Source organism: Calliopsis andreniformis, chromosome 7 (genome assembly GCF_051401765.1).
Source record: "Calliopsis andreniformis isolate RMS-2024a chromosome 7, iyCalAndr_principal, whole genome shotgun sequence".
Taxonomy (NCBI): domain Eukaryota; kingdom Metazoa; phylum Arthropoda; class Insecta; order Hymenoptera; family Andrenidae; genus Calliopsis; species Calliopsis andreniformis.
Genome location: NC_135068.1, coordinates 12,599,662 through 12,626,490, shown reverse-complemented (window position 1 = coordinate 12,626,490; position 26,829 = coordinate 12,599,662). Strand labels below are relative to the sequence as shown.

General features: G+C 44.3%; 1 protein-coding gene across 4 annotated transcripts in view; it reads right to left on the bottom strand.

Moving 5' to 3' along the window:
- Positions 1-26,829, bottom strand: part of Spri (Src homology 2 domain-containing protein sprint) — a 99,464-nt gene that overhangs the window by 17,239 nt on the left and 55,396 nt on the right. For 2 of the 4 annotated variants that reach the window (XM_076382132.1, XM_076382131.1), the window contains one exon: positions 815-938. In XM_076382132.1, the coding sequence (XP_076238247.1) occupies positions 815-938 (124 nt within the window). Of the gene's footprint in view, positions 1-814; positions 939-14,853; positions 15,116-21,390; positions 21,561-26,829 lie in introns of those variants that run through there. The other 2 variants (XM_076382134.1, XM_076382133.1) reach the window with 2 other exon arrangements.

Here is a 26,829-nt window from a genome sequence, read left to right as displayed (position 1 = left end):
GAGCGCGTCGATTGAGGCCTCCTTTCACCCAGCCTCGTCGATTCGAAATAATCCAACAGTCTATCCCTCTAAATGCCACGGATAAAAAAGTAACTAAAAGGGCAGTCCCTAGTTTCGCTAGTTTCCATCGACGGGGCACTGACGAGTCTCCCTAAAAAGTTGAACAGCAAGGGTGAAATCGATCAGCATCCATCAAGCTGATCTGTCTGATAAAAAAGAAATTAGGAATAGAAGTTTTGTTGCTAATCGCTTGCTCCATCTCCTGATACAGAGGGTGAAGGGGTAGTTTTTAAGAAATTTAAGTGTGATAGGAATTCGAAATATTTGTGAATTTCAGTAAAGCCACAATAGAAAGAGGTATCATTGCAAAGGCTGTGACATTTTCAATTTTTCGCCCTGCCCAATTTTTCCAAGGGGATGAACGCGAGCGGGGGTTGAAGAGGATTTCACGAAGGGGTTCGCCGCGTGGCGGAGTTTCGAGTGTAATTTAATTTGAAATGCAGACTGACACGCAACGGCGTTTCGGGTTAAACGGATTAAACGACGACGTGCGACGAGTGCCGAACACCCTTGCAGTTAATTGCGAATCCCTTAATTGCTCCCTGCGAAAAGTATTCGGGGGTGGTCGCGATTTTTCGATTGGGTCGATGGTGTCCCCCCTTTCTAGAGACTAGGAGATCATTCCTGGACCTTCTGAGATGTTACATACGTTCAAAGACACATGACCCATATACGGGTCAGGGGAGTTTTTCGATAGTTTGAATTCGAAGTCATCCAGATTTTTGCAAACTCTTATTTTTAATATTTTTAGTACCTGTACATGGTGTAGCTGCGCAAGCTGATGATGTTGCAATGGATTTGGCGGAGGCGTGCTCGGCGAGCTGACAACCTGAACGGTCCCATGCTGTTGCAGGTAGGGCTCCAGGAAGACATCGCTCCTGCAACAGAAAAAAATGGTAGTATGTTAGTTGGAGAATCTTTTAAGTAAGTATTCTGACATTTTTCTTGGGTCGAGAGATTGCGATTTTTTTGACAATCTGAAATTGTGGACCGCCACATTGCTGATATTTGAGCTTCTGTAACTTCGCGAAAAATAATCGTATAAAGGTGAGCCTGGACTCATTTCAAAGGGCAAAGCCTCTAGTTTAACGCCCTTGCGTTGAACTAGTTCGAAACAATTTCCTCAGTCCAGGACGGGCCGTGGAAGGAACGGTGGTGCGTCCCAAAATCGTTTCCAACTTCAGTGGACTGCCAGCGCCTTGATAAATTTTTTTGGCAATATTTTTCAGTGGGATATTGAAGCTGAATCCCTTCCCTTTCGAACGAGGCCAGGCAGAGTGCTCTGCGATTTTTTTTGGCCGAGTTATCGATGTCTGAATGACAAGTGCGCCACTCGCTTTGGAATCACTTACTGAGCCAGAGCTCCAAAAAGTGACCAATTTTTGAGCTACTGTATCTCCGCCAAAAAAAATCGCAGGAGGCTGAGCTTGGACTCATTTGAAAGGGCAAAGCCTCTACTTTAACATCCCTGAGTTGAACTAATCCGAAAAAATTTCCTCAGCCCAGGGTGGGCTGTGGAAGGAACGGTGGTGCGTCCTAAAATCTTTTCCAACTTCAGTGGACTGCAAACGCCTTGATAAATTTTTTTGACGATATTTTTCAGTGGGATGTTGCAGCTGAATCCCTTCCCTTTCGAACGAGACTAGGCGGAGTCATCTGCGATTTTTTTTAACTGAGTTATCGATGTCTGAATGAAAAGAGAGTCGAGAGTCTCGGAATGACGCAGCGATCCCGAGTCCGGAAAAATGGCCTATCTTTGATTTGCTGTAGCTCCGTCCAAAAACATCGCAGGGAGGTGAGCCTAGTCTCATTCTAAAGAGCAAAGCCTCTACTTTAACATCTCTGAGTTGAACTAGTTCAAAAAAATTTTCTCAGCCCAAGTCGAGCTGTGGAAGGAAGGTTGGTGCGTCCCAAAATCTTTTCCAATTTCAGAGGACTGCCAGCGCCTTGATAAATTTTTTTGGCGATATTTTTCAGTGGGATGTTGAAGCTGTATCCCTTCCCTTTCGAACGAGACCAGGCAGAGTGATCTGCGATTTTTTTTGGCCGAGTTATTGATGTCTGAATGACAAGTGCGCCACTCGCCTTGGAATCACCTACTGATCCAGAACTCCAAAAAGTGACCAAACTTTGAACTACTGTAACTCCGCCAAAAAAAATCGCAGGAGGCTGGGCCTGGTCTCATTCTAAAGGGCAAAGTCTCTACTTTAATATGCCTAAATTGAAATTCTCTGAAAAAAATTGTCCACTCCACTACAGGCCAAGAAAGAGCAGATTGTGTTCCATTTTTACAGTAGTTTCACACCTAAATGCTCAATTTTTTAATGCTACATTATTTCGCAACAGGATACAGCAGCGTAAACACGAAGATTATTTTCTCCATCCCCAATAAACATGTTTTCGTCTCGACTCGAGTCTAGCTACAGCAGAATTCTTCCACTTCATTTCCCCCGAAAGCCATTGAGGAAGCGAACTACCCAAGAAATCAATTCGAATATCCAAGGAGCTGAGTGTCTGTGTGTGTACGTCTGTGGCAGGGCGAAGTTTGCACGAAAGTGCCTCGTCCAATTTAGCACTGTGTATACAAAGCAACCTGACACACGAGCCGCAGACTGTGGAAGCATTCTCGTACAGGTAATCGCTTAGAAACTCGCGAATAAATCCTCTGCGGGGGTGGAGCGCTTTGAATCCTAGGGGACAATACAGGTCTAACGCAATTTCCGGGAAGTTAGTCTGCAGGAAACGCGAGGACGAAGACGCAAACTTCGCTAATCAGTTTCCATTGTTCGGAGGCCATCCTTGAAACACCTTCACAACTCTGAACTTCCTTGGATATTAAAAATAAAATATGAACTTCCAGCTTCTATGCGTTATAAGCTCGCTGGATGCTATTCCCAAGGCTAAAGCGAGCAGGCTTAGAAACTGTCTAAGAATATCAATGAAGCAAGGCACGGAGGTTCATCTAGAAGGAAATCTAGGGAATTTTGATCTTGAGAAATGAGGTGTGAGACTATAACTAGCACTCACTCACTGTCAAATCCAAAGTCTATAACGAGGACCCACTTCCCCAAATGAAATCACAAAACTGTCTCCTCAATCGTCTGAAAATTTCCCCAGAACTGACGTGACGCATAAAAATTGCAGAGGCCTGTCGCGTCAGCGTCTAATTAAATCGTCGCAGGAAGCGGAAGTGGCGCGCCACGTGTGCTCGAAAACCTGAAGCGGTCAATTAATTCGCGGGGTCGAAATTAGTCAATGACGTCCGGCTGTGTCGCTGCCGACTCGGATATCGCGGCCTGGAAAATCGATACGTCGCGACGTAACAAATCGTCCCTTGGTACGCAGGCTGCACGAAGAAAAAAGAACGACTACGCTTTTCCGCGGCGATGATTTATGTCGCAGCTAGTCGAACTCGAGGGTTTTCCAATCAGCCTCGTTTGACAGGCAGCTGGCGAGAGACTGACGAGACCATGATAGGGGAAGGACAATAGAAGCCTCGGTGTGAACTGTTTACTCTGTTCTGGAAATGGGGGAGCTCATCTAGGGACTTTATGGAACGAGAAAATCCCCTATATTAATGCGACTTGAAGCTAGCTATCTGGAACTGAGTCCAAAATTCAACTTCAGTTATTATGGAAAAAACAAAGAGTTTTTTTCATTATCCACTTAGTAAACAAATAAAAATAAATAATTTAAAAAATTAATAAATAAAAATAGTATCCTCGAATTTTCTCAATTTTTCCTAATCATCAAAGCTACCCTTTTAAGTCTCCCTTTTTCCACCCCCACTCCTGTCATTAGTTTATCAGCAGGGTATCCTCCTGAACTAATTTTAATCACAAAAACAGCTATCCCCGTGTCCCAGCTCCCTCCAATTCCTGACTGGACCGAAAGTCCACAGAGACGCCATCGACCCCCTAGCCACCCCCGCGACACCCCCTGGAGGGGACAAACGCGGTGTCGCGCAGACAAGGTCCGAGACAGGCCGTCCAACTGTCAAACGCAGGGGACAATGGGGAGCAGACGTGTAGCAGGCTGGGGTGGCAGCCACCGACTTTGCATACGTCAACACACCCTCTGGCTCTCCACCCCCGCGCGCAGGATGTTCCAGGGGCGGGATTGCGACGAAGTTGCTTCGAAATTACACGTCCGAGACTAGTGAGCTGGCTGTTCGGCAAACGGAACGTGGAACTGCGACAATTAATGCGGGGTTTCGGTGTAGACTCACTGCCGAGACTATAGCGAAAGCACAGCTTCTGAATACTGATGCTTTGGCTCTAATGGAGAGGTCAGCAGAGGCAGGTGGAATTATTTGAGTGAAATTTTAGCGTAACTGGGTAAATTATGAAGATCTCTCGATATAGCCTCACCGACGAGTCTATAATGAGAGTCTCAGTACTGCCCATATTTTAGTTTTGTCAAGAAATTGACAGTATAGCTAAGCAAACTTCTTTCACTGCAAATAATTTTGAGCTACAGAGACTGTATGTTATACTCACGAGCGTATATTGATAGGGTACGGTGTTTGCTCTATATTAGTCTCAACCCTTGACCCTCTGTGAGAACAGCCAGGCGTTAAACAAATTGTCGAAACGAAAGGGAAGAGGAGCTAAAAAATTGGGACGCGATTCGAGCACGTTCTGTTCCCAGCGTGCTTGTGAAACAGGTCGTTAGGGACTTTTTGGGTGGAACGCAGCAGACCTCTAATGAGATCATTAATTAAGACGCCGACCCTGTGGACCGAGCCTTCGAGAATCGCTTTACACGAGTACGGATTATCGGTACAATTAGCGGATACGATGGGCGTCGTTAAGTCGACGTTAATTTTGTGACGCAACAGTGTCTCGGGTACTTGTTAAGCAACGATTCTTCTGGGGACAAATGTGAACTCGATGGAATCTAGGGATTTTTTCGAATGAGAGCTTGTTTGGGGATTTTTTAAAGGCTACTGGGAATTCGAGTCGATGTATGGGGTAGTAGTAGAGACATTAACAACTCTCAGACCTAACGCTCCCTTTTTCTCATCAAACCACCCCTGTCCTTCAACCCCCTGTTCTAAAAAATTAGCTAATTTTCCCAGCAAAAAATATACACATCAAAACAAACACCCAGTACACCTCAAAGCCCCCGCAACGAACTCTCCCTTTTCCTCATTCAATCACCCCCACCCTCAGCACCCTCCCACCCTAAAAAAATGAGCCAACTTTCCCACGAAAAAAGAGGAAGTAATACATACATTTGAAAACACGGAGCAAGTCTTCAAAGAACCGAGCTCACCCTTTCCCCCAGCCACCCCCATCGCGAATGAACATCGACAAAGCAAATTCTGGCCAGCCTGCCCCTTCCTGCAGCCCCCAGTGGTGCGGGGCACGCGTGAAATCGCCAGCGGCCAGCCGAAAATAACAAAGGGCCAGCGAGGCGGAAGTTACGTTCCTGATTTCGGGCGACGAGGCGTTCGTCGTCTGCGAGATCGGACGGGGGTTGCCATGACGACTGTCTGTTCTCAACACGTGGTCCACAGGCTGCCTCGTAAGGGTAAAAGGGATTTTTACGTATTAACGAGCGGCCCTGCACCGAGGGGGTGGCACAGAGATACGTCTAGAAGGCGGCTCCTCGAGGAGACTCCAAGCAGCGGCCTCTTCAGGGCCTCAAAGGAATCCTGAGGAGCATGTACAGGGTGGTCCATTTAAGTGAGGTCGTTTAAGGAGCTTTTTTCTAATCCTGGACACCAACAAATATTTTACAGTCTTGGCTATTCTAGTTTCATTTGTGTCTTGGTGATTCTAGTTTCATTCTGAAAGTGTTATTTCGATCCTGTATCTGATTCATCTCTTCTTCACAATGATATTGAACTGTAGCCAATAGGGACTCGCACTCTTTTCGAGACTTGAACCGCGGCCAAAGAGGACGACTCAGTAGGCGACAGCTTTGGAGAGGAAAGCTGTTGAGCTATCACAGATTATTAGAAAGTCGATTTGATTTATCTGCTTCTCAGTTCCCTTCACCTTCCTTTTCAAGACATTTCATAGAAAAAATGTGGACCTAGCTGAAGAAGAGTAAGCTCGTTTAAGTTTACATCGAGTAAGAGAATTTTTTAACCTTTCACTGGTTCTCATATTTTTCCCAAAGTTTATTCTTGAAATAAGCGTCGTGTCAAGAACAAGATTGTGTCTCACACGTTTCAGAAAGTCGAACTGCAGCAGAAGGAAGAATGAGTCTCCTCCCAAGGGGAATAATTTAATTAATTAGAAGGGAGGAATTAAAAATGCACGAGGGATGCGTTCTCGCGCGAATATCCAGGCAACAAACGCTCCTCTGAAGCTTCCAAGGCGTCTTCTGCATGGGAAAGTTCAAAGAAACTCTCAGGATCAAAAAGAATCCTCTGCCTCTGTTCTCTCGCCCTTATCACGCGAGAGAGGTTTCGCTGATAACGCAGCCGTAAAAAATTAGCGCGTTCATTTTCTCTCCCACTAAACCACTCCTTCGACTCCCATTTTTTTACAAATTTTCCCCCAGAAAATTAACAATCTTCAATTTTTAACCCAGCAAACTTAATTACATTTTCTTCCTTTAGAGGAACACTATTAGTTCCCGAAGGCTCTGCTAAATCGGAAGCGTCTAATTTAATATTCTCCCGTCCTTTATTCGAATGGCCTCTTTACACCCCTTAAAGGCGGAATAAAATCCAAGCAGGCTGAACGAGAGTCAAGGCTCGGCCCATTCCGCGCAGACGATCAAAGCGATCGAGCGTAGACGAGCAGGCGGAATAACGCTCGTAAAAGGAAACGCCAAGCCGCGGCGAGGTCTCTGCGCCTCGTTCAATGAACACGCTCTTCCCAGCCGTTCCCTAGCAATCATATTTTGGTGAATATGAGCCTATTCGAGCGAGCGTCGAGCTTTTGGCCCTGTTGCCCGCGTTATGACGATCTTTAACCCCTTAAACGCATCCCATTCGGGGCGTCTCTGCGAGGGTGCTTCGAGGAGGTTTCAGCATCTTGCAGAGGATGGATGCAGTAATGGTGGAGTGTCAAGGTGCTTGCAAAGTGTGCAGATGTGGTGGAAAGAGGGTGGAGAAAATATTCGGATGATTCTAGATGAGATGGTGGATATTTTAGGGGATGAATTTTTAAGGAGAAGCGAGATCTCGTGTCTGATTTATGTTGGCGCTGGAGATCAGTTCCAGATTTGTTGTATGGGGGTTACGAGTCTTGTCAATGGGAGTTTTATGGTACTTTTGAGTCCCTGCTGGAAGTATTTCAATCAACTCCTGAGTAATTATGTTTCCAACTCCAGAACAATTCCATCTTCAACTCCAGAGCAATTCCATCTTCAACTCCAGAGCAACTCCATCTTCAATTCCAGAGCGTTTCTACCTTCAACTCCAGAGCAATTCCACTTCAATTCCACTTCAATTCCAAACCAATTTCATATAAATTCCAGCTTAACATCAACCGATTCCCGTTCACCTAGAGTATCCATTCGCTCACCTAACAGGAGAATAAAACCAGCGGATTCACCATCCTCAGGGTCATCCTCTTTCAAGCGTAGAAGTCCTTCTCGCAAGAGAAAATACAGTTGAACGAGGGCGTGTGCATATTTTTCCGGTCGACGATCGTCGTAATCAGCAACTTTTCTAATTGCCTTATCCCACTCACGTCGAGCATGAAACCGTTCCTCGTGACTCGACGCCGTTAGCCAAAGCGACCGACCTGTCATTGGAAAGCAGTGTGCAGCACCGTGGTTAATTATTCCGACGCGAAACCAGCGGAAAAGCGATATTTCAGCCACTGCCGTAGATAACGCCTCAAGAGGAAATTTCAATAATTCCTCCTCCAGGTTATTAGCCAGGCATGGAATAAAACTTCACTGTCTCTTCGGTGCAGACTTGTCGCATACAAACGATCGGATTGAAAGCGACTTCCGACGGAAACGAAGACATCTTCGGCGCCAGATATTCCCCCCCAGCGAACTTCGCCTCATAAACGTCGACATCACTTCGGCTTAGGTCCATCTAGCAGATTAAGGTCAACGAGATACTTTTCTGAACCTGCTCCTTCAAGATGCACAGGAGTTTAAAGCAGCCATTTGGTCAGCAAACATTGCATTTAGTTTAAAAATATTATAAATAGTCGAGAACAACTGGAAATATTTCAGAATTTGAAGAATATTTAGGAATATCGCTAGGAATTGAGGAACTCAAAAGAGAATAAAAAATTGTGGAATAAAGAATTACGAAAATTGATACTTTTTTAATCCTGTGTGATGTCCCAAGGAACGACTTGTTCCCAAGGGAGAAAGGAGTGGGAGGGTCGCCGTGATTCGCGAGCATGATCGTTAGCTCTATGCGCTCAACTCCGTCTCGCGATGAGAAGGCACCGCGGAGAAACTTTCTATTAGAGGAACTTCCTAACCGAGTTATCAGTGGCGTGGAAATCGCGTGTCTCGACGGGTGGAGATTAAATCGACCGGAAACGGCGTCCTCCTTCCGACGAGCAGAACCGGATATTGGCGGAAGCCCTGCTCCCCCCAGTTTTCGCGCAGACAATTAATTTCCTTCTTCTTGGGAGGCAAAACGCGATCGCGTATCCTTCGCGATAATGTTGACTCAACTTGCCACAGGAGTTCAGAGAATTTCGTTTGATAACTGGGCTTGGGGGTGGGCTAGGTCATAATTAATGTGAAGAGGGTGGCGATGATTTGTTAGGGTGAGGGAACTGCCAGTGAGCAGGTTGGAGGATTTGCTGGAGAATTTTTCAGGGATTTCAGAGAGATTCTAGAGGCTCTAGGGAAGTCTAGAAGTAAAATCTAGGGATTTTTGAATCGTATTTTATGGAACAGTTGAAATTTTAGAATCTAGGGAATATTTAGAATCTAAGGGCATTTTCAATGTAGGGAATTTTTAATCTAGGGAAATTTTATGCTCAGAAAATCTAGTGAATTTTCATCACGCAAAACAATTCTAAACCTAGGGAATTTTCAGCACAAATAATATGAACTCAATGCATAAAAATGAGTACTAAAAGATATCCCCCCAAAATTTGAATTTCTAATCTGCTTTCAGCGCCACTGTAGACACTTTCCTATCCCAAGTTTGAACCACCATGTCACGAACAATGTCGTTGACAAGCAATTCCTCAACACTAAAGACCAGCAAAAGACACGAAAACGAGCGGAACAAATGTGGTTTTCCAACTCGTCGCTCCGAGCCGCGGCCGTCTGCATCTCATTCATCGTTCTCCTCAGCGTCTCGACGCAGAACGATGCCGTGTGCTCTTTTCTCTCGAGGCAAGCCACGCGTGAAGGCGCTCTCCTTTTTACCAGTCGCAGACGAACTTTTCCAGGGCGTACAATTCCTCGCCATGAAAAGCTGTGGGGAAATCAGTTCTCTAATCTCGAGACGATACCAGGGAAGAAAAATGGAGGAGTCTTCTTTTGATCGATGTTTAGTTCAACAATAGAGGAAATTTAATGATGGGATCGCTTCGGTTATTCGAGAAATGGTGATACATTGGCGAAAAAAAGAGGGTTCTTGTTCTTTGCCGCGAGGAAACTTATCTTTTTACTGTCGAGTAACGAGCCTGTCAGGATCCATCGCGGCTGGAAGAAACAAAGCGCTCTCCGAGGAAAGCACTCTCCTACATTAAGACTAATAGGATGCTTCCTCTCCACTTTTTCATAGAACGCGTCCAGGACTATGGGTAGAGGACATTGTTCCTCGGAGGAAATTGCTCGGCTCAACGTTCAGTAGAAGAAAAGCCTGGGTACTTTAATATTTCGCCAGCTAAGTGAACCCTTTCAACCATTGTCTCCTTTGCAGTTTCATGAACAGATCTTCCGGAGCTGCGGTGACCAATTTGAGATCAGTAGGTCCACTCAGGGAGGACTAAAGGTTACTGAGACGAAATTGGAAGATGGAAACCTAGTCTTCTACCTGGAATTAACTAGACTAGGGTACACGGACACCTGGAATAATATATCTAAATTAGGACACAGAACAGAGATAGAAACTAGGGTACCCAGCCTAGAACATCTAGATTAGGGGTACATAGACCAGGGGTCACCCTCACTGAACAACCTCTCCAAATGAAACCCAAGCCCACAACCCACTTCAGCTGGCATGACACCTAGCAGATCCAGCCTAAGCAGCCCAGGGCCCTAACTCACGAAAATACGAGCCAGCTCAGACTCAATTGTTCAAGCTACAATAGATGAAAGTAGACATGGACACGCTTCAGGGACGCGCGCGAAAGTGGCCAGGCGAGTGTCACCTCGTGAAGGAGGGGGGAAGAGGAGCAGGAAACGCGACGGAAGAGGAGGAAACAGAAAAGGTAAGAAGAAAAGGGTTGCCGAAGGCAGGCAAAGTGCGAGTCTCTGGGCACCAGCCTATCCGGTTTCGTGGAGCGAAACCGAAGCCAAAGAGCGACTCTTGGGTTACTGGCTGGGAGCAGCAAAGTGGGCTTAAGTTACTCCATGAAACACGCGACACTTCGCCCGCTAAGCATCTCCATGCTCTGTTTCGGCTGTCGTGCTTGCCACACTGACGTCACCCGTTATGTCCCTCGAGAGGAGGGGCAACCGTGTTTGGGATGGTCCCTGGGGGGTTTTGGATACGTTGGGGTCGTGGGCACTGAAGAATGGGGGCCAGGGTAATGGACATGTAGCTGTGTGTAATGAGAAACTTTGATTGAGTATATTTCAGGGACAGGAATAGTGAAGAATAATGAAGAAAATTGAAGACAGCTGTAGAATACTGTAGAACCCTAGAGAAAATAATAGAAGATAATGGAAGATCTCTAGAAACCCTTTTCAATTATTTTCTCTACAGAAAAAGTTCCTAGAATCAATAAATTACCCTAGAATTAACCAATTTTTTACAATCAACAAATTTCTCTAGAACCAATAAATGTCCCTAGAATCGCCATCTTTCAACCATTCCCTCCTCCCACAGAGGATTACATCTAGCACACTGTTTCACAACCATAACTAAATCATACTAGATCTGAAACCTGAATCCCCAATTTTCTTCCCCAAGACAGCCACCCAGCAGCCTATCAGTGCCTGTCAGTACTTCTACGAAATTCCCAGTACGGATGCAAACAATTCCCCTTAATTGATCCCGCTGGATCAGCCCATCCACCCCTTTGTCCTCAGAAGACACACGATCCCCGCGCCGAAATTAACTGATTCGATGAGCTTTGTACCTGACCCTCGAGCGTTATCAAAGCGTACCATAGACGAGAGGCAGGACTTTGTCCCTAGGACAGGATTCGATGGATTCCGTAACGTTTCAAAGGACCGCGCTGATCGATAAATTCAGTCGCGAAAGAAGGAGACCTGGCCTTCCCCGAGGATTTCGGGGGACTCGATTTCCACCGTGGAAATGGGCTTTCCTTCACAGAGGGACCCCTGGAAAATCCTACCTGAGGCTCTTGTGACCAGAGATATGTATGACAGTGGGATATAATGCATTCTCATGCTTCGATGACTGAGGAGTATTTTTCAATTTTCAGGTGAATAGAGAGAAAAGGTGAATTGCAATTTTTTGGGAAACTAGCAGTGAATAATGGTGAGATGAAGAAGGGTTGTTTTAAGGATTTTTGAGGCTTTAGGAGCCAGGAGAATCGCTTTTATTATTCTTGCAGGAGCCATTATTCCGAGTCCCGTGTCAATTGTCGCTGTCGTGGAAAACTGAGTTGAAGAAGAGGAAGCAAGCAATATTTCACTGTGCCAGCGTGAGAAAGAAACCTCAGGGGCCCTCGTCTGTAACCAGTTTCCAACGGTAATCCCATTTCCACTCGATAATTATCTCTCGACGAATAACTTAATAACTCATTTCCCTTGGTAAACGAGTTTCCTGTCCACTGACGGGGACCTCAGCTTCGTTAATTAATTTAATCAAATCGATCGGACCTGAAACGACGCGTGGCGAATGCAACTCGAAGCAAATTTTAAACTCGTGATAATAAAATATTAAACTACTTTGTATTTTATAGCCACACCGCACGAGGAATTATTTTTTATTTCAGTGATTTTTTTATGAAAATGATGGCATATCCTTGGATCTAAAGAGTGTCGTGATAGGTAATGAATGGAACGATTCCCAGCGATTATGGGGCGCGGAAAATGAAAGGGAAAGTCGATCGTCCTGGCGATCGTCGCCGCAGGATTAAACGGTCCTGGCCTCGTAACGTTAGAACGAAAGTGGCATATCGTGTTTCGCGTGGTTTCCTCGATTTACTCGCGCGATGTGGCCGAGCAGCTTTCTGCCTGACACGCTCCACCGCAAGAACGAACTCTGTTGTTTGCGCTCTCCTCACCGCGGGAGATGGAACTGTGACCGTAGTTACACCTGAGAATCTTTCGACTTTCTTTCCACTTTTTATTCATTTGCAATGATACTACTTCAACGACAGGAGGATTTTCATTTCTACTTTTTCTTCTAAGATGTCTCTACTTCAAAAATGAATAAATATCCTCGAGTCTATAACGAGAGAAGAGTATATCGAATAGTTGTAAAAATTTTTTCCACAGTAATAAAGATCCCTTTTCCTTTTCTTTGAAGTTTATTGTCCACAGTTTTCCGACAGTTCTCCCAGCTCGAAAAATCGCGCGCACGTGCGCGTGCACGCGCCTCGAGAGTCGCATTAGGGGCGAGTGCACGCGCGTCGACTGGCCCCTGTCAGCTCGATGGGGTCGCAAGTGGCATTAGCACGACCCCCTTTTCGAGACACCCTTGACTTCATCCTAGCGTTGCGCATTGTCGTCGATTCTTGTATTTGTCGGAAACATAATGAATACTTCGCTCACTGCCCTGTCTCTGTAGGATTCTAATGAATTGCGCGGGGCGGTGGTCGTTTTGGGGACGAAGTTACCCCCTTTCTGCGTCGAGGGTGTTAAAGAGGCTTTTCGGGGCGAAATTCACCACCTTGGGGTTCTGAGTCTTCGCTGGTGGTATTTATAATATCGATTTTTTATTCCTGATACTGGAGATTGAAAAATATGGAATGCAGATTTTTTTTTGTTTGAGAATTTTTCATCTCTAATTTTTAATCTTCTAATTTTCGAGATCTCTTTAATCACAGTTTATAAAATTGTTGGAATGGGATGAGTATTCGAGAATTCCAACAAAGTGACTAAAACAGGCAGAATTTCTGCGTAATACGTTTAGTCGGAAGTGCAAACAGAGGCGTTCAGAGTCCCGTCGTTGCTCAATGAATCATAGGGCGATATATCTATGTGCATGCACGCGTTTCACGGAAATTGCATCGCGAGGTCGATGTTCATCTTGCACATGCGAATGTCACGTTAACATTACTCTATTCACTGCATACAAACTCAATCTTTAACAAACTTTAATTATTTTCTACGCGATTAAAAATTAATTTCAAGATTATTCCAACACAAATTACTTCAAAATAAATCAATTTTAATACTCATATATTCGCTTAAAAAAGTTACTTCTTTTTACTTTGTATTTTACGATTATTTTCAGGGCCATTTATGCAATTCCTCAATCTCTCAATTAACAATTATTACGAAGTTAATACCAACTCATAGAGCATTCTTCAGAACCGTCAGATCAGGTTAACTGGTTTATTAAAACTTCCAAGGCAGTCTAGAATTCTTCCTTCAGAGAGAAGTCTCGACTAATTGGGATCTACGCGATGAACCCAATTACAATGATCCCTGGAATAGAGTCTTCGACAAAAAAGGATGAAAAAAGGAAAAAAAGGGAAATAATGAATCTCGTGCAGGTCTATTCGCGGAGGCCCCAAGCGGATTACGGCTAAGAGGCTTACGTAAGAATAAGCCAAAGGGCTTCTCGCGCAGTCGGCCACTTTGCTATCATATTTCATATTAACCGCTGATTAAAATCGATTTTCCCGCGGCGACACGCGAGACAGACCCACTGGTCATGGTAGCGTGTCGCTAGTCGATGAATCATCCGACTGAAGGAGGAATCGATGAATCTCTGTTGATTTGGTTGGCCAGAGTCGAAGGAGATAAATGGCGAATCAATTTAGGGGAACGTGAGAACGACAGGTTTAATATTTTGATTTTTTTAGGAAGAGTAGACGAGGGAGATTTAGTGGAACTGGAGGACGGAGGGGTAGCTATTTCCACCACTCTGTTACACTTAGAATTCTTGCTAAACAATCAGATAGTTACTTAAAAAAAGTCTAATATAGAATAATCTACTTAATACAATTATCTACTAATTTATCTACTAAATTATAGAATATTTTTCAGAGAACAATAACAGAAATAAGTAAATATTCAAACCACATACGAGTTTTATTCAAATGTTTCATAGAATACTAAAATAAAGAAGTTTCGTCGAGAGATTCTTAACTAAAATTCTACGGTCACTAAGGATTCCGCACAATAAAAGCGAGCATCAAATCTGTACAATATCTGCAGCTCTAAGGCAACCCAAAACGCTTCGAAACTTCAGACATCAATGTCCCTAAAATAGAAATACGCGAGCCATGTCTTGCTGCCTTAGAACCGCAGAAGCAATAAAAAGGAAACTAAACTGGAAAATGCAGTGGGCATTTCATACGCGTCGCAGCGAGGGAATTTCCAGTTCGTCGTGCACCATGGGGTCCATGGTGGCCACGGCGTCGGGATCAATAAACGCAGCTGCCGGGAATGGCAACTTGCAACGAGAGCGTGCAACGACGAGGGCACATCGATTAATAATTAACAGGCGGTTTCGCGGCTGGAAACGCGCCACACGGCGGCTGGGCAGCCCTTCTTTGACACAGAACAGCCTTCATGCGAAAAGTTTACCTTTTAACGCCAACCTCCGCGTAGCGGCCCCTCGTCCCGCGAGTCGCCACGCTCCTTCCGCTTCCTGGGTTCGTGTACAGCGTCAATATGTCGCTGTTAATGTTGTTCAGAATCGGTGGCAGCATTATTGCGATCCTGAGTCCTCGTTTCCTGGCGCAGCTCCGCGCACGATCATCTCAAGAATCCAATTCACACGCGATTGCGTCACTGAGAAGCGACGATTCTTTTCGGTCACAGAGCTTCGCACAGAGAAATTTCTCGGTTGCACTTCGGTTAGATCTAGGGAAATGAGAGTGTTGGGTACCTTCTGGAGGAGGAAGTGAGAGAACCGTGGTTGGCAGAGATTTTCAGAGACTTTCGGTGAGGTTGCGAGAGACTTCGGTTGATACTTCTGTGAGGCTTTGAGGTATTTTGGTTACTGGTTCGTTTGGATTGGATTTTGAGAGATTTCGGTCATAATTTTGCTTTCGTTGCTGTTTTCATTCTACGAACCTCTGATGTGGCAAATTTCTATTCTATCTTATGTCTACTCTATTCTACGTCTATTCTACTTCATTTCTATCTCTATATCTACCCAACCATATACGTTCCTCTAAAGATCGATTAGTCTATACAAAATACAACAAGGTCTAAGCAAATCATTACGAAACTGTACCAGAAGCTAGCCAGAACTCCTACACAGATTCCTTCGATCCCTTACCAGTCCCCCTCGGCAGTAGAAATGAAGTCCCAATTAGAAGAATGTTCAAAGGCACTAAAACGTCAATAAAAGATGCCCCGAATACACGGTCCTCAATAAAGACCATTTCCAGACGCAATAAAATGGTAAATCGTCCCTCGAGCTAGGCGCAGCAACCACTGGCCAGGAGAATTATCGCCTCATCATAAACGGCTTAACAGCGTGGTAATTTATTACCGACGTTTCTCTTTCACACCCTAGCAACTTTATCGATGGAAGAATGCGTACACAGGGTGCAATAGAAACCGACGTGAAATATTGCGCTCGAGGAAAAAATCGAACCAATCCCCCTCCAATTATTCATCCCTTCGTCTCTGTAATTAGCAACACTGCACATTGCAAACAATCGTCAAATCCTTTCTCTGCTCTGATCGATGGCTCTGGGTGGCAAAAATAAAGTTCAAGGCCTTCTTTTCCCCTTTCTTTTATTAATAGTTAAGCGAGGGCTGTGTGGTATAAATATTATACGTGCTTAATGTGGTGCAGAGAGATATGAGTATTTTAGAAAAGGGACCATTTTACCAGCTTTTCTCCGAAGCACAGAAATACTTGTCCAAATTTCAGATCCTAGCACTTAAGACTGCTAGAATTATTTCTTCTAATTATATCCACACTAAATAATTATTTTTTCTAATCACTGGTCATTCGAATTTCCTTCCACAGAATTGTGACATTATTTTCCTTTCAAAAAATCCACAATCAAACCTTTTTAATCGCCTTAAAGCAACTAAAGACCTGCCAAAGACTCACCATTCCCAAAAAAAATTATAAGTTATCATGGTCTCCAAATTTAACACTGGTCTGTAAGCCACAGTTCTATGATCGAAGTTCTGAGAACGGTTCGACATAAAAGGGGCCAATGGTCGAGGAAGGCGCGTTATTACCGATACCAGACGAGAAAGAAGAGAAGAGAAAGGAGGAGCGTCTCGGTCCAAGGTGCACGCGATTTGAGAAACGCCTCTGATATTGGACCGACGAAAAATGGCCACAATGTGATGAGGCGAGAGGAACCGACCACGTTCTGCCGAAGGTCATCGATCCTCGCGCTATTTGCCCCGATCGCTGTGATTTCTGTCCTGCTACCAGCCTTTTTCTGTCAGACTTTCCCCGTTATTGGGGGTCAGCTAAGGGGGGAGATTTAGTTTTCGAACGCCCTCATTGCGTTCCACGAGTGAAGAAATAGAGAGAGAAATTGGAGGCTTTTTTGAGGGCTGCTGATGGGGGATGTCGAAGGGGAGGATTTTTTTTCTTTTGAGCAGAAGTGAGGGTGAGCTTGTGGTCAAAGGTGAAACCACCCCAGTTTTTATTCTGGGGAAAGTGAGGGTGGAGAGTTTTTGAATTCTATCCATGCAACTCTAGTAATTGAATTTTCAGAATTTTTTAAAGATGCAGATAATTATGAATAATTAATAAAATTACATATAAAATCATTCCCTTTTAGCTACCACATCACGTAAAAAAAATAGAAAATCGACAGAAATGAACTCACGAGGTTCGTTCCTTGCAGTTTCCATAAGGAAATTGACAAACAAAGCTGAAAAGTGGAGGGATTTCGCCCTTCCACCCCTAATTTCGCAAACCACGAAACAACTGTGATCGATCCACCTCGATCACAAATGCTCTGGCGTTTAACCATAGCTCGCCCTTCGATGGGCATTAATATTAAATACGACACTACGTGAAACCACTGATGGACCAGAGTGTATCGATAGTGGAGTAAATTCGAGTCGACCACGAAAATGAAACCGAGATTTGCGGATTTCAAGGGTGTGGGGGGATCCTATTACTGTCAACTATCAGCCAGTGATGAATTATAGAGAAACAGAGCTTGACAGGAGCAGAGTTTACCACCTGATCGATTTCACTATCTTAGGAAATCTTTAATTCGAAAACCTAATGCCCAATTTGACGTCATAGAGTCATAAAAAGAGGGCGTCATAAGCCTCCTATTATTCGATTGTTGAGCATTAAACGAGAACGCTAGGTCCTCGTAAAATCGCGCAGCACGAATGGTCGTTCAGTTCCTCGACCTCCTCGGTTGCCTGTGCTGCGAGGGAGAGAATTTACGAGGCGATTCTTATGGCCAGGTTCGCTCAGGTTATACAATACACATGACAAGTAGCAGACGTTAGAGCACAGTAGAGAATTGTTTATAGAAGAATGAGCGGAAAATATTTCTCTTTCCTTTTTAAGAGAAATCGAAGAAGGAAAATTTGAATAAAAGTTCTGAAATCTACTGTAACATTTCATAAACACTGTCAAATATTCCTGAGATTAAGTGTTGATTTTTACTCCTCGGTGTGATAATCTATCACCGTCAAGGTAGATTTCATCGAGCAAAAAGAAGGATTTCTCAAGTGTTGCGTCTTAAGGAGAACGCGCATCGCTTTTCAAGGAAAAATTTTCCCACGTCACGAGCGATAAAAGAAACGCTCTCTCAATCGTCCTAGAATCCCACTATGACTCCCCTGTACATAAAGAAACTCTAAAACCACCACAAACTTCTTTAAATATTCATCTCTGAAGATTAAAAATGGATCTAGAATTTTTGCAGAATTTTTAAAATATTTCCCAGCTGTAAAATAATTATTCTACTGTGAAATTATTTAGGAATCATTAATATGGCTCCCAAGAGTGAATAATACATAATTTCAAAAAATATTTGACCATTGTCTAATGATTACATTGGTAGACTTGAATTATTGATCGTGACCGTAGTTCGATACTTGAGAATTTCTGGAGTTATTTCCTTTAAAGTCATTTCAGAACAAATTGAAGGATAAATATCGTTTTTAAGATCGATTATTATGTTACTAGATCTACTCTAGGAAAAAATGGAAGCATTCCTGCATTTATTAAAAGAAGAAAGATCGATGTATCCAAGGAAAGTAATCTAAAGCATCGACAAGAGCTTCTTCCCTATTCCCTCTCTTTCTCGACTCTTGATGAGATTCTGTGACTAGTTTCCTGTCACGTTCGTGATCTATCTCGATCGTGGCGCGATTCTCGTCACCGAAAAGTAATTTGCGAGTCACTGGAACGTTCTCCCGTTCTATTATCGCTCCAAGTCTGATAAAGTGCTACGTAGAAGTATTCACAAGAGTGCGTTAAAAATGCGAGCAATTAGGGAAAGAAATCTCCTGGAAAGAAATCTTGAAGAAAGTTCTGCTGCTGCATTATTAATCGTCTTCTTTATCTACTAGAAAGCTATGTTTTCAAGTGGAAGATAATTAAATTCTGAATTAACTTAGAAGAGAGATAGATCGAGTCACTGGAAGCTGGAAAAGAAATTTGAAGTTCATTTTCGCTTCAGGAAAACTAAGCTGTTTCTATTGTGGATGAAATAAAGAGGGATCCACGATTGCGAAAGCAATGGGAATTCTGCTAACAATCGCGATTGCAGCAAAAAGTAGACAATGGCATTCCTTTATTTTACTCTCGAAAGAGTCACTGTGAGCCTTTTTCCAGGCACAGTTCTTTGCTATTCCATTTTCTTTTCCTGCTTTTATCGAAACGTCTAGGTTTCTTATTTTCAGTTGATTCACTCGATTCAGTCAAAATTGAGCTTTCTACTGCTGCTGTACAAAATACTTAGGGAGAAATAGAGTTACGCCGATCGATATCATATCTCGAAACCAAGAAATTCTTTATCTGTAAAGTAATATTATTCACCTTTTCAAGAATTTTACACTATAAATTTTGCTATTCCTATTTTGACGTCAGAACTAAATGACTGTACAGGTAATTCAATTTTTCTCACTCACCTTCTCTTCAACAGCTTTTTGATACAATTCATCCCAAAGAAATCTCGAAATTCATGAATCTATCTCGAAGCTCGTCAGCTGTTATAAGCCCAGCCTTTGATGAACAAGAATGCCACAAAGAAATGCACTTCTTCCATCGTTTTATCACTTTATCGACTCACTATCAACTGTAGACGATACTGATCAATACTTTCTACATTATTCTGAAGGAAAATAATTTCCTCAATGCTTATTCATTATCAATTTTCTCAGAAAATGATATGAAAAGCTAGCAGAAGAAAGAAGCCACCACACTCCACTGTCACTATTCTCATTAACTCTACTAATGAATTCCCTGTAATCAAAATTCTGCACGAAACTTCACTTTCAGAGGCTGTCCACGTCCACGACTCATCGACTGCAGAGACTGAGACAGCTCGAAGACGTGACGATAAATCTCGAGCAAATACGCGATAGTGTATCACAGAAAAGACGCGAAACGATCGCGAGTAGTCGAAGATCGTCTACTCAGCCGCGAACCAGAGCGATGGCACACGAGCATTGATCTCGAGCCTTTTCGAAGCCTCGCTTGCACCACCCACGACGACGTCCAGCGAGCGACTTATCGTTATCTCTCGCGGCGATAAGTGACGCTCGGTGCACGCTACGTCACTGATAATGTCCAGCCGGACGGAAACGAGAAATGGAGGGGAAAGTCTGACAATCTTTTTTTTCCGACATTTTTGGGACATTTTTTTCACCCTTTTCTAGAAATCATTTGTTGTAGTTAGTAATAAAGTAAATATCAATTTTCCACCTTCTGTTTCAATTTTTTATGAGGGCACTATTGATATCCTATTTCCGGCTTATCTTAATCCCAAAGAGGCAATTCTGGAAGGTGAGGATATTAAAAGTTAATCCCTCTGAATAAAACAAAAAATATGAGTCACAAGGGATTTTATGGACTTCAGTCCGCCGCTGTAAAAGATCATTTGAAAGAAATAGAGCTACTTAAAAGGGTTAGTGTATTGTAATATCATTTTTACCACTCGAAATACTTGCATAAATTATGAAGAATCCACTCGAGAGATCTCACAGAAATTCCCTCAGAAACTTCAGTTTCTCAGAAATCACTCACAAAATTCTCTCCTCGAACTCACTGTCCCCAATTCTAATTCTGTCAACCTCCAACACAGGCTCTAGAACCAGGGACCAAAAATAACAATTATTTTCAAAATTTGAGCACCTAGGAAAAATTTTGAGAACACTTGTAGCTCAATCTGAAGCAACTGAACGAAAAACATGGGAGAAATGTTCCAACTTCTATGCAATAAAAATATTAATTAAGTTGCCAGTGGGTTACCAAATTTTTCTCAACTATCTATAACAAATTCCAAGGACCAAATAAAATACAGGAAGGAGTATCGCCTAAAATCTCTCAGATTCGTAGAATTAAACACCTATCCCATCAAAAGGAACTCAATCCTATCTCCAAGGCTCGCATCAAAGCGTTTCAAAAGAGCTCACAGCACGCGGTTACCAAGCCTCCCCTTATCAGCGACTGCAGTCGACTGATAGCGTCAGCGACAGAGGCTATCGAGCACCCAGCAACACACAATCAGATAATATAAACTACTGTATTCTGAAGAGGATATTTTTTCATAGAACTCTCTCAAAATCCACCGAAGAGTGACCACATGGCTAGTAATATTATTATTTACGAAAGTGATGAGAATTGATGGAAAATCGAATCAGTGGTAAATTTAATTTTCTTATATTTTGGAGTTGGACTAGTTTCATAAGATGCACACTGATTAACTACAAAAATTACTCTTCGAAATTCAGGGAGACTTTCAGTTTTGATGTTATAAAAAAGAAGAAAATACATATTCTACCCTGTAGATTAAAAACAGTTGGTTCGAATCCACCCTGACCCACTGTGCCCCTGCCCCACGTGCCTCAATCAGGCACGCATACTCGAGCCCCATCTCAGCTCCACATCACGCTGCCACGTCCCTCGCAACCTACCAGAGCCAGGTCTACCAGAATCCTTACCAATGCCTCGACTTCCTGATCGACTGGCAGCGACCAGGCAGACGCTGTCGCGAGACCATCGTGGGTCCTCCGTGACGTCACTGGTCGCGATCACTTCGCCTTTGTCTGAGCCGTCGAGCAGTTCCTCCTCTGTAAGGTGCCCCCTCGATCGATAACTTTCATTTCCTGTGTCCACACGTCACCAGCTTCGACGCCGAGGCGGGTCACTTCGCCTAGGATCAGGCACTCGGTTTTCGAACAACGCACGCGAGCACACACACACACTCGTTCACACGCGAGAGACGATAGGAGACGCACAGCCGACGGCGGGAGGCGCCGGGACGCCAGTCGGCGACGCACTGCAGCCGGCGTCGCGACGACGCGTTCAGGGACGCAACTGGCGCCCGCGGAACCGAGACCCAGCTACTCTATCCGAATGGCTTCGCCAGAGTGGTGGGGACAGGCTAGACGCGCAGGCGCAGACCGAGTGTCTACCTTCGTAGGGAATGGGGAAAGGGTTCGCCGTTTTTGGGGGATTTTCGCCTCCCTGGGGAAATTTTAGGGATTTTTCTTTTGAGGATTTTACGGTGGGAGGTTTTTCTTTTGATTCTGGGCAGAGATTTATTTATTTATGGGTGAGACAGTCTCTGGTTTGCGTAAATAGAGTAAGAAATCTGGATTTGATTCTGACCCAGATTTGTTTTAACTTTGAAAAGCTGAGGAATTGAAGTACCTTCGCTAGAAGAATTCAATTATTGAAGGACTGAGGACATTTACAGGGTGATCAGTTTAACTGGGAACCCTCTCAGTGTTGGCAGCATTTATTGTAAATGCTGTTAGAGTTGCAAGTGATACCAACACTCAGAGGGTTTCCAGTTAAACGGACCACCTCGTAGATTCCATAAAAATTCTTTTACTTTACTCCATAGAAAGTTGAAGTTCCTCATGGTGTGCTCAAGTCAAAATCTCTCCATCTACCCTTCCCTCTCATCATCGAAAGACCCTCAAGTTCACGTCTCCGAGACACAAATCCGCCCACGCCCTCGCGTCTATTTCCATGCTCTCAAAGTTCCCGAACTTCCCCTGATACCCAATATTTCAACACGGCTGCAGTTCTCTGAAGACAGCCATTGCATAATTACGAAGATACACGATGGTCCGCTGGGAGTAGAACCGAGGAGCTGAACGCAGGAGGAATCCCCCCAGCCTCACGATACGTCGAAGCTTTAGATCTGTTTACTCGTGTCGAGGTGTGGTTCTCGAGAAACCACGGCGGTTTGGTGTCTCGAGTTATATAACAGGTTTTATGCAGGTAGACATGCCTGCCTCGCTTAGCCTCGGATCTTTCCTTTTTCGATCGCACTTGGACGCCTGTTCAGTGAGAGTGGATTTAGAAATGAGAGATAATGACAGTATTATCTTCTTATTAGCTGTCTTTGTCTATCCTTAGCTGGGATGAAAGCTACTATCGAAGGGGAATCCTCAAAGACACTTTCGATATCACTAGATAGTAATTAATTAAGCCCTAGGATAAGCTAAAGTTTAGGGATGGAGAGTGGTTCGATCTTTGATCGAGGAGTCTTTCCCTAGAAATGGCAGAAAGCGTAAAAATTCCCCAGAAAACTCTTAGAAAATATGAAAAGTCAAAACATCAGGTCCTGCAATCCCTGAAAAAGTCCTTAGAGAAACCTAGACACCCTAGAAGTCTCGCCCATCAGGGTCACTCAACTCAAAAACGCCCCAAGACATCAGGTGATATGCAAAACATCATAAGACTCCCCATTTCCGTATGGTGTCCACTGCACAAGTGCTGGTGCCAGCGTCAAAAGGGTCCAGCCTGGTCTAATGAAGTTTTTAATTAAAATGAGCGCAAGCATCGCTAGAAACTCAGTGAATGGTCGCAGTTGCACGAGTATTAAGTAGCTCAGAGTCCGATTTCCTCTCCAGTCTGTGCATCCGCTAGTTTTATTTTACAGCGTGGTCCGATTCCGCCTCGTCCGCGATTCCCATGTCGAGGATGCACCTCTCCGCGTCGAGAAACGTCGAAGCTGATGCTTTCCCGACTCGTACGCGCCATTAAAGTGAAAATATACCGGCGCCGCGAGATAATCAGCACGTGTCGACTCGACTGCCGGATAAATAATGCATCGACGCGCGGTTTTTCACTGACTCCGACACGGGAAATTGCACAGAACAGTGTTTCCATGGAGCAGGAGATTCTTCGATGGAATTTCCCAGCTTTTGGAAAGAGGAGGACTCTAACTGCTGCTGATAGAAGAAGATTTAGACTCGTCAATGGAAATTTTGTTATTTAAGACAACTTTGGTTTGGAGCTAGGGATTTTTGAGTCTGAAAAATAGGAGACCACCTGGACACTTGGCTAGGAAAAGCTAGACCCAAGAGAAATCATCCAAATAAGGAAAATGTTGAGTCCCACAGCAAAATAGAGTACAACCTGGACACCTAACTCCTCAGCACAGAGTTTAAAAGCCACCCCCTCCAGCAGTCCAATCCAAAGTCTCTAAACCAGCTAGTAACAAATTCCTGACACATCGTTCGAGTTGGAGGCCACACAAATCTCCGTGTCCCGCCTGAAAAGGGGGCGAAAAAAGGCTCCAGAACATTGATTCCACGTGGCTTCGACCCCCAAGGACCTACATAGATTTCTGGAAGGGGTGCAGTGGATTAGGAGAGTGGCTGTAAAAGGGCACAACGATCGTCTCGCGGAGGAAAAAGCGAGGAAGGTGGCGGAAGAGATTTGTGGCGATCGACCGAGGACTTTACTGCCGCGAAGGAGCACCAGTCTTCGTCTCGGGGAAGGCTAGACACCCCCGCGAAGCTAGCTGTTTAGAAAAAGCTGGGGAACTCGGTTCAGTTGGAGCTCGAGACAAGAACAAGGCAAGGCGCTAGGAGGAAGAAACTTTGATCGTTCTCTGGTGGAGAAAAAGTTTATTGACCGCTGGCTCTGTGTCTTCTCGGCGAGGTATTGGGAGTTTGTAAAAGTGTACTAAACTGTGAACTCTTCAGGGATATTGAGATACCAGGGAGTTTATTGTTTGGTTAGCTAGAGAAGTTCTGGGGAGCAGAAACCTTGGAGTTAGTGAGCAAGTGTTTTAAAGTGTTGGCTGTCGATCTCCTCTTCATAAAATCCATGCTCCATTTCCTCTGATCCAGGCACCAAGTAGACCAACTGCAGATCCATCAAACTAAGATCCACGTTCCACAGCATCTCGTCACCTCCTGGACCATAAAACCTCTAATCCCCAATCCACAGAAAGAGTCTCCCAGCAGTCAAATTAATTACAAACACTCCCACTCGAATACTCTTCAATTTCACTCCAGCCAGGGTCGCCAATTTCACCTGAGTCGCTATAAAAAACCAGCCCTCCCCAAGGCGAGCCTCAAGCATCGCCATCTTCTCTGCACCCTCCAGCCACCCTAGCCAAGGAAACGCAGCAATAAAGTGCCCGTCAAACACACGGTCCAGCTCGGTTTCACGGAGAACCATCGAACCAGCGTGACCCTCGTTTAACGACCAAACAACGCCGAGATTATAATCGTAAAGATCGCGGCGATGAGCAATGGGGAGGTTCTAGGGCTCCTGCAAACAGAGTATCGTTCACCCTTCGAGCACGCGTCGCGATGCAGACGTCCGAGGGTGTAAACTACGTCGCCGAAATTGCGAGGGAGCTCAGGTGCGCGGAGAATTTCGATAGAACTTTTTCCACCAAGTTTCTATGAAGTTTCCTCGAGAGGGAAGGGACAGTGGCTGCTTCATCGCGTATATTCTGAGGATTATGACAAGAAAAGTCTGGCCAAGTCGCCTATCTCCCGCTGAGGGAGATAAAAATCCACGAACGTAATGGAGCAAGGGAAAAGATGGGCTGGGGGTTAAACGTGGGTTTAAGCTAGGTCTGGGTTCAATCTTGGTTTAAGCCTAGGTTAGGGCTAGGTTAACGTCTGGCTTAAGCCTGAGTTAGGTCTGGATTAGACTTGGGTTAAGTCTGAGTTAGGACTAGGTTACAGTCTGGCTGAAGCCTGAGCCAGGTCTGGGCGAAGTCTAGGCTAGGTCTAAGCTGAGTCTAGGTTAGGCTTGGCTGAAGTTTAAGCTAGGTTTAGCTGAAGTCCAGGCTATGTCTATGTTAGGTCTAGTTTCAAGACGTAATGTTGCACCAGACAGCCTTCTCATTTTTCTTTTTTCCAAAATTCTGCACACAAAGCTTGCAAAAGCATTGGCGAAGAGCTGGACGCTCGTTTTTCCGTCGCAGCTTTTCCCCGTCGCGAGTTTTCCCCTTTTTCCGCTCGGCGGCACGCGATTGTCCCCTCGGGGATAGTGGAAAGGGTTCGAGGGAGAATTATAACGCAGCGTGAGCCAGTTGCTGTTGAGTAATCACCCCTGCAGCGTCCTCCCCTCGCGAGGGGCCGAATATGCAAAATACTTGGTCCGACTGTAGTTTTCTAAACAATTTGGGAAATGCGTGCTTACAGCGTGTGGTATGAAGACCATGGACACCATGGAGGCGAGACGACCTGGCAATGAATTATGCTCCCTGCCAGAAGATAATGGGGTGAATGTCGGGAGAAGGGGTTGGTGGTGTTGTATTCTGCTGCATGAATGGCTGAGGTGTGAATTGGAATTAATTTTTGGGGGTGGGGGTGTTTGGGGTGTACACTTGATGGGAGGCCACTCTGCGAATACTACTTGTTGTGATGTTCATTATACTACCGTGTGCATGATACTCTTGGTCCTGTGTTTATGGAGATCAGTATGGCGAGCGATTATTTTAATTAAAATTATTAGACTGTAGATTTTGATGCACTTTTGAGATATTTGCAGAATAGCACAGATGTAAAAATCTGCACCTGTTTCATTTGTTCTTTTTTTAAATTTAATTACATGTCCTAAAGCACTTATTTCATGACCCATCATGTTTCCACAGACACGATTTTATTTTTTGCACGCTACTCTGTATTCATTACTTCATCTTTTATTCAGCGTCTCATTTGTCGTCTCTTACATCCTACATGCGTGCCTCATTTGCTTTTTAATCACCGTTTTCTTCCTTTCGCGGGAATCCGACAAGTAACGAAAAATAATACGAGCAACGTGCGCCTGGTTCGCGAGTGGCAACGGGAAGCCGCAGGGAAAAGAAACCACGAAACAGTTTGCACCTTGTAATCGTAATAACGGTTCAAGTAATTAGCGTGCCTCCTTATGCAGTACAGGAAACACACCGCTCGTAACGCGAAACGTCAATTTACTGCTGTGTTACTTAACAATTATGGATTCCCATTTCCTCAGGGGCTGTCAATCGAGGACTACTGACTCTAAATATACTACATCTTTTTCAGGAAAATAAAATCGTAATTGAATACGTCGAGATAGAAAGTAGATCACTGAGAAGTTTCCCAAGAAAAAACGGAGAAAAGCAAAAAAACAGAAAAGAAAATGATTCTTAA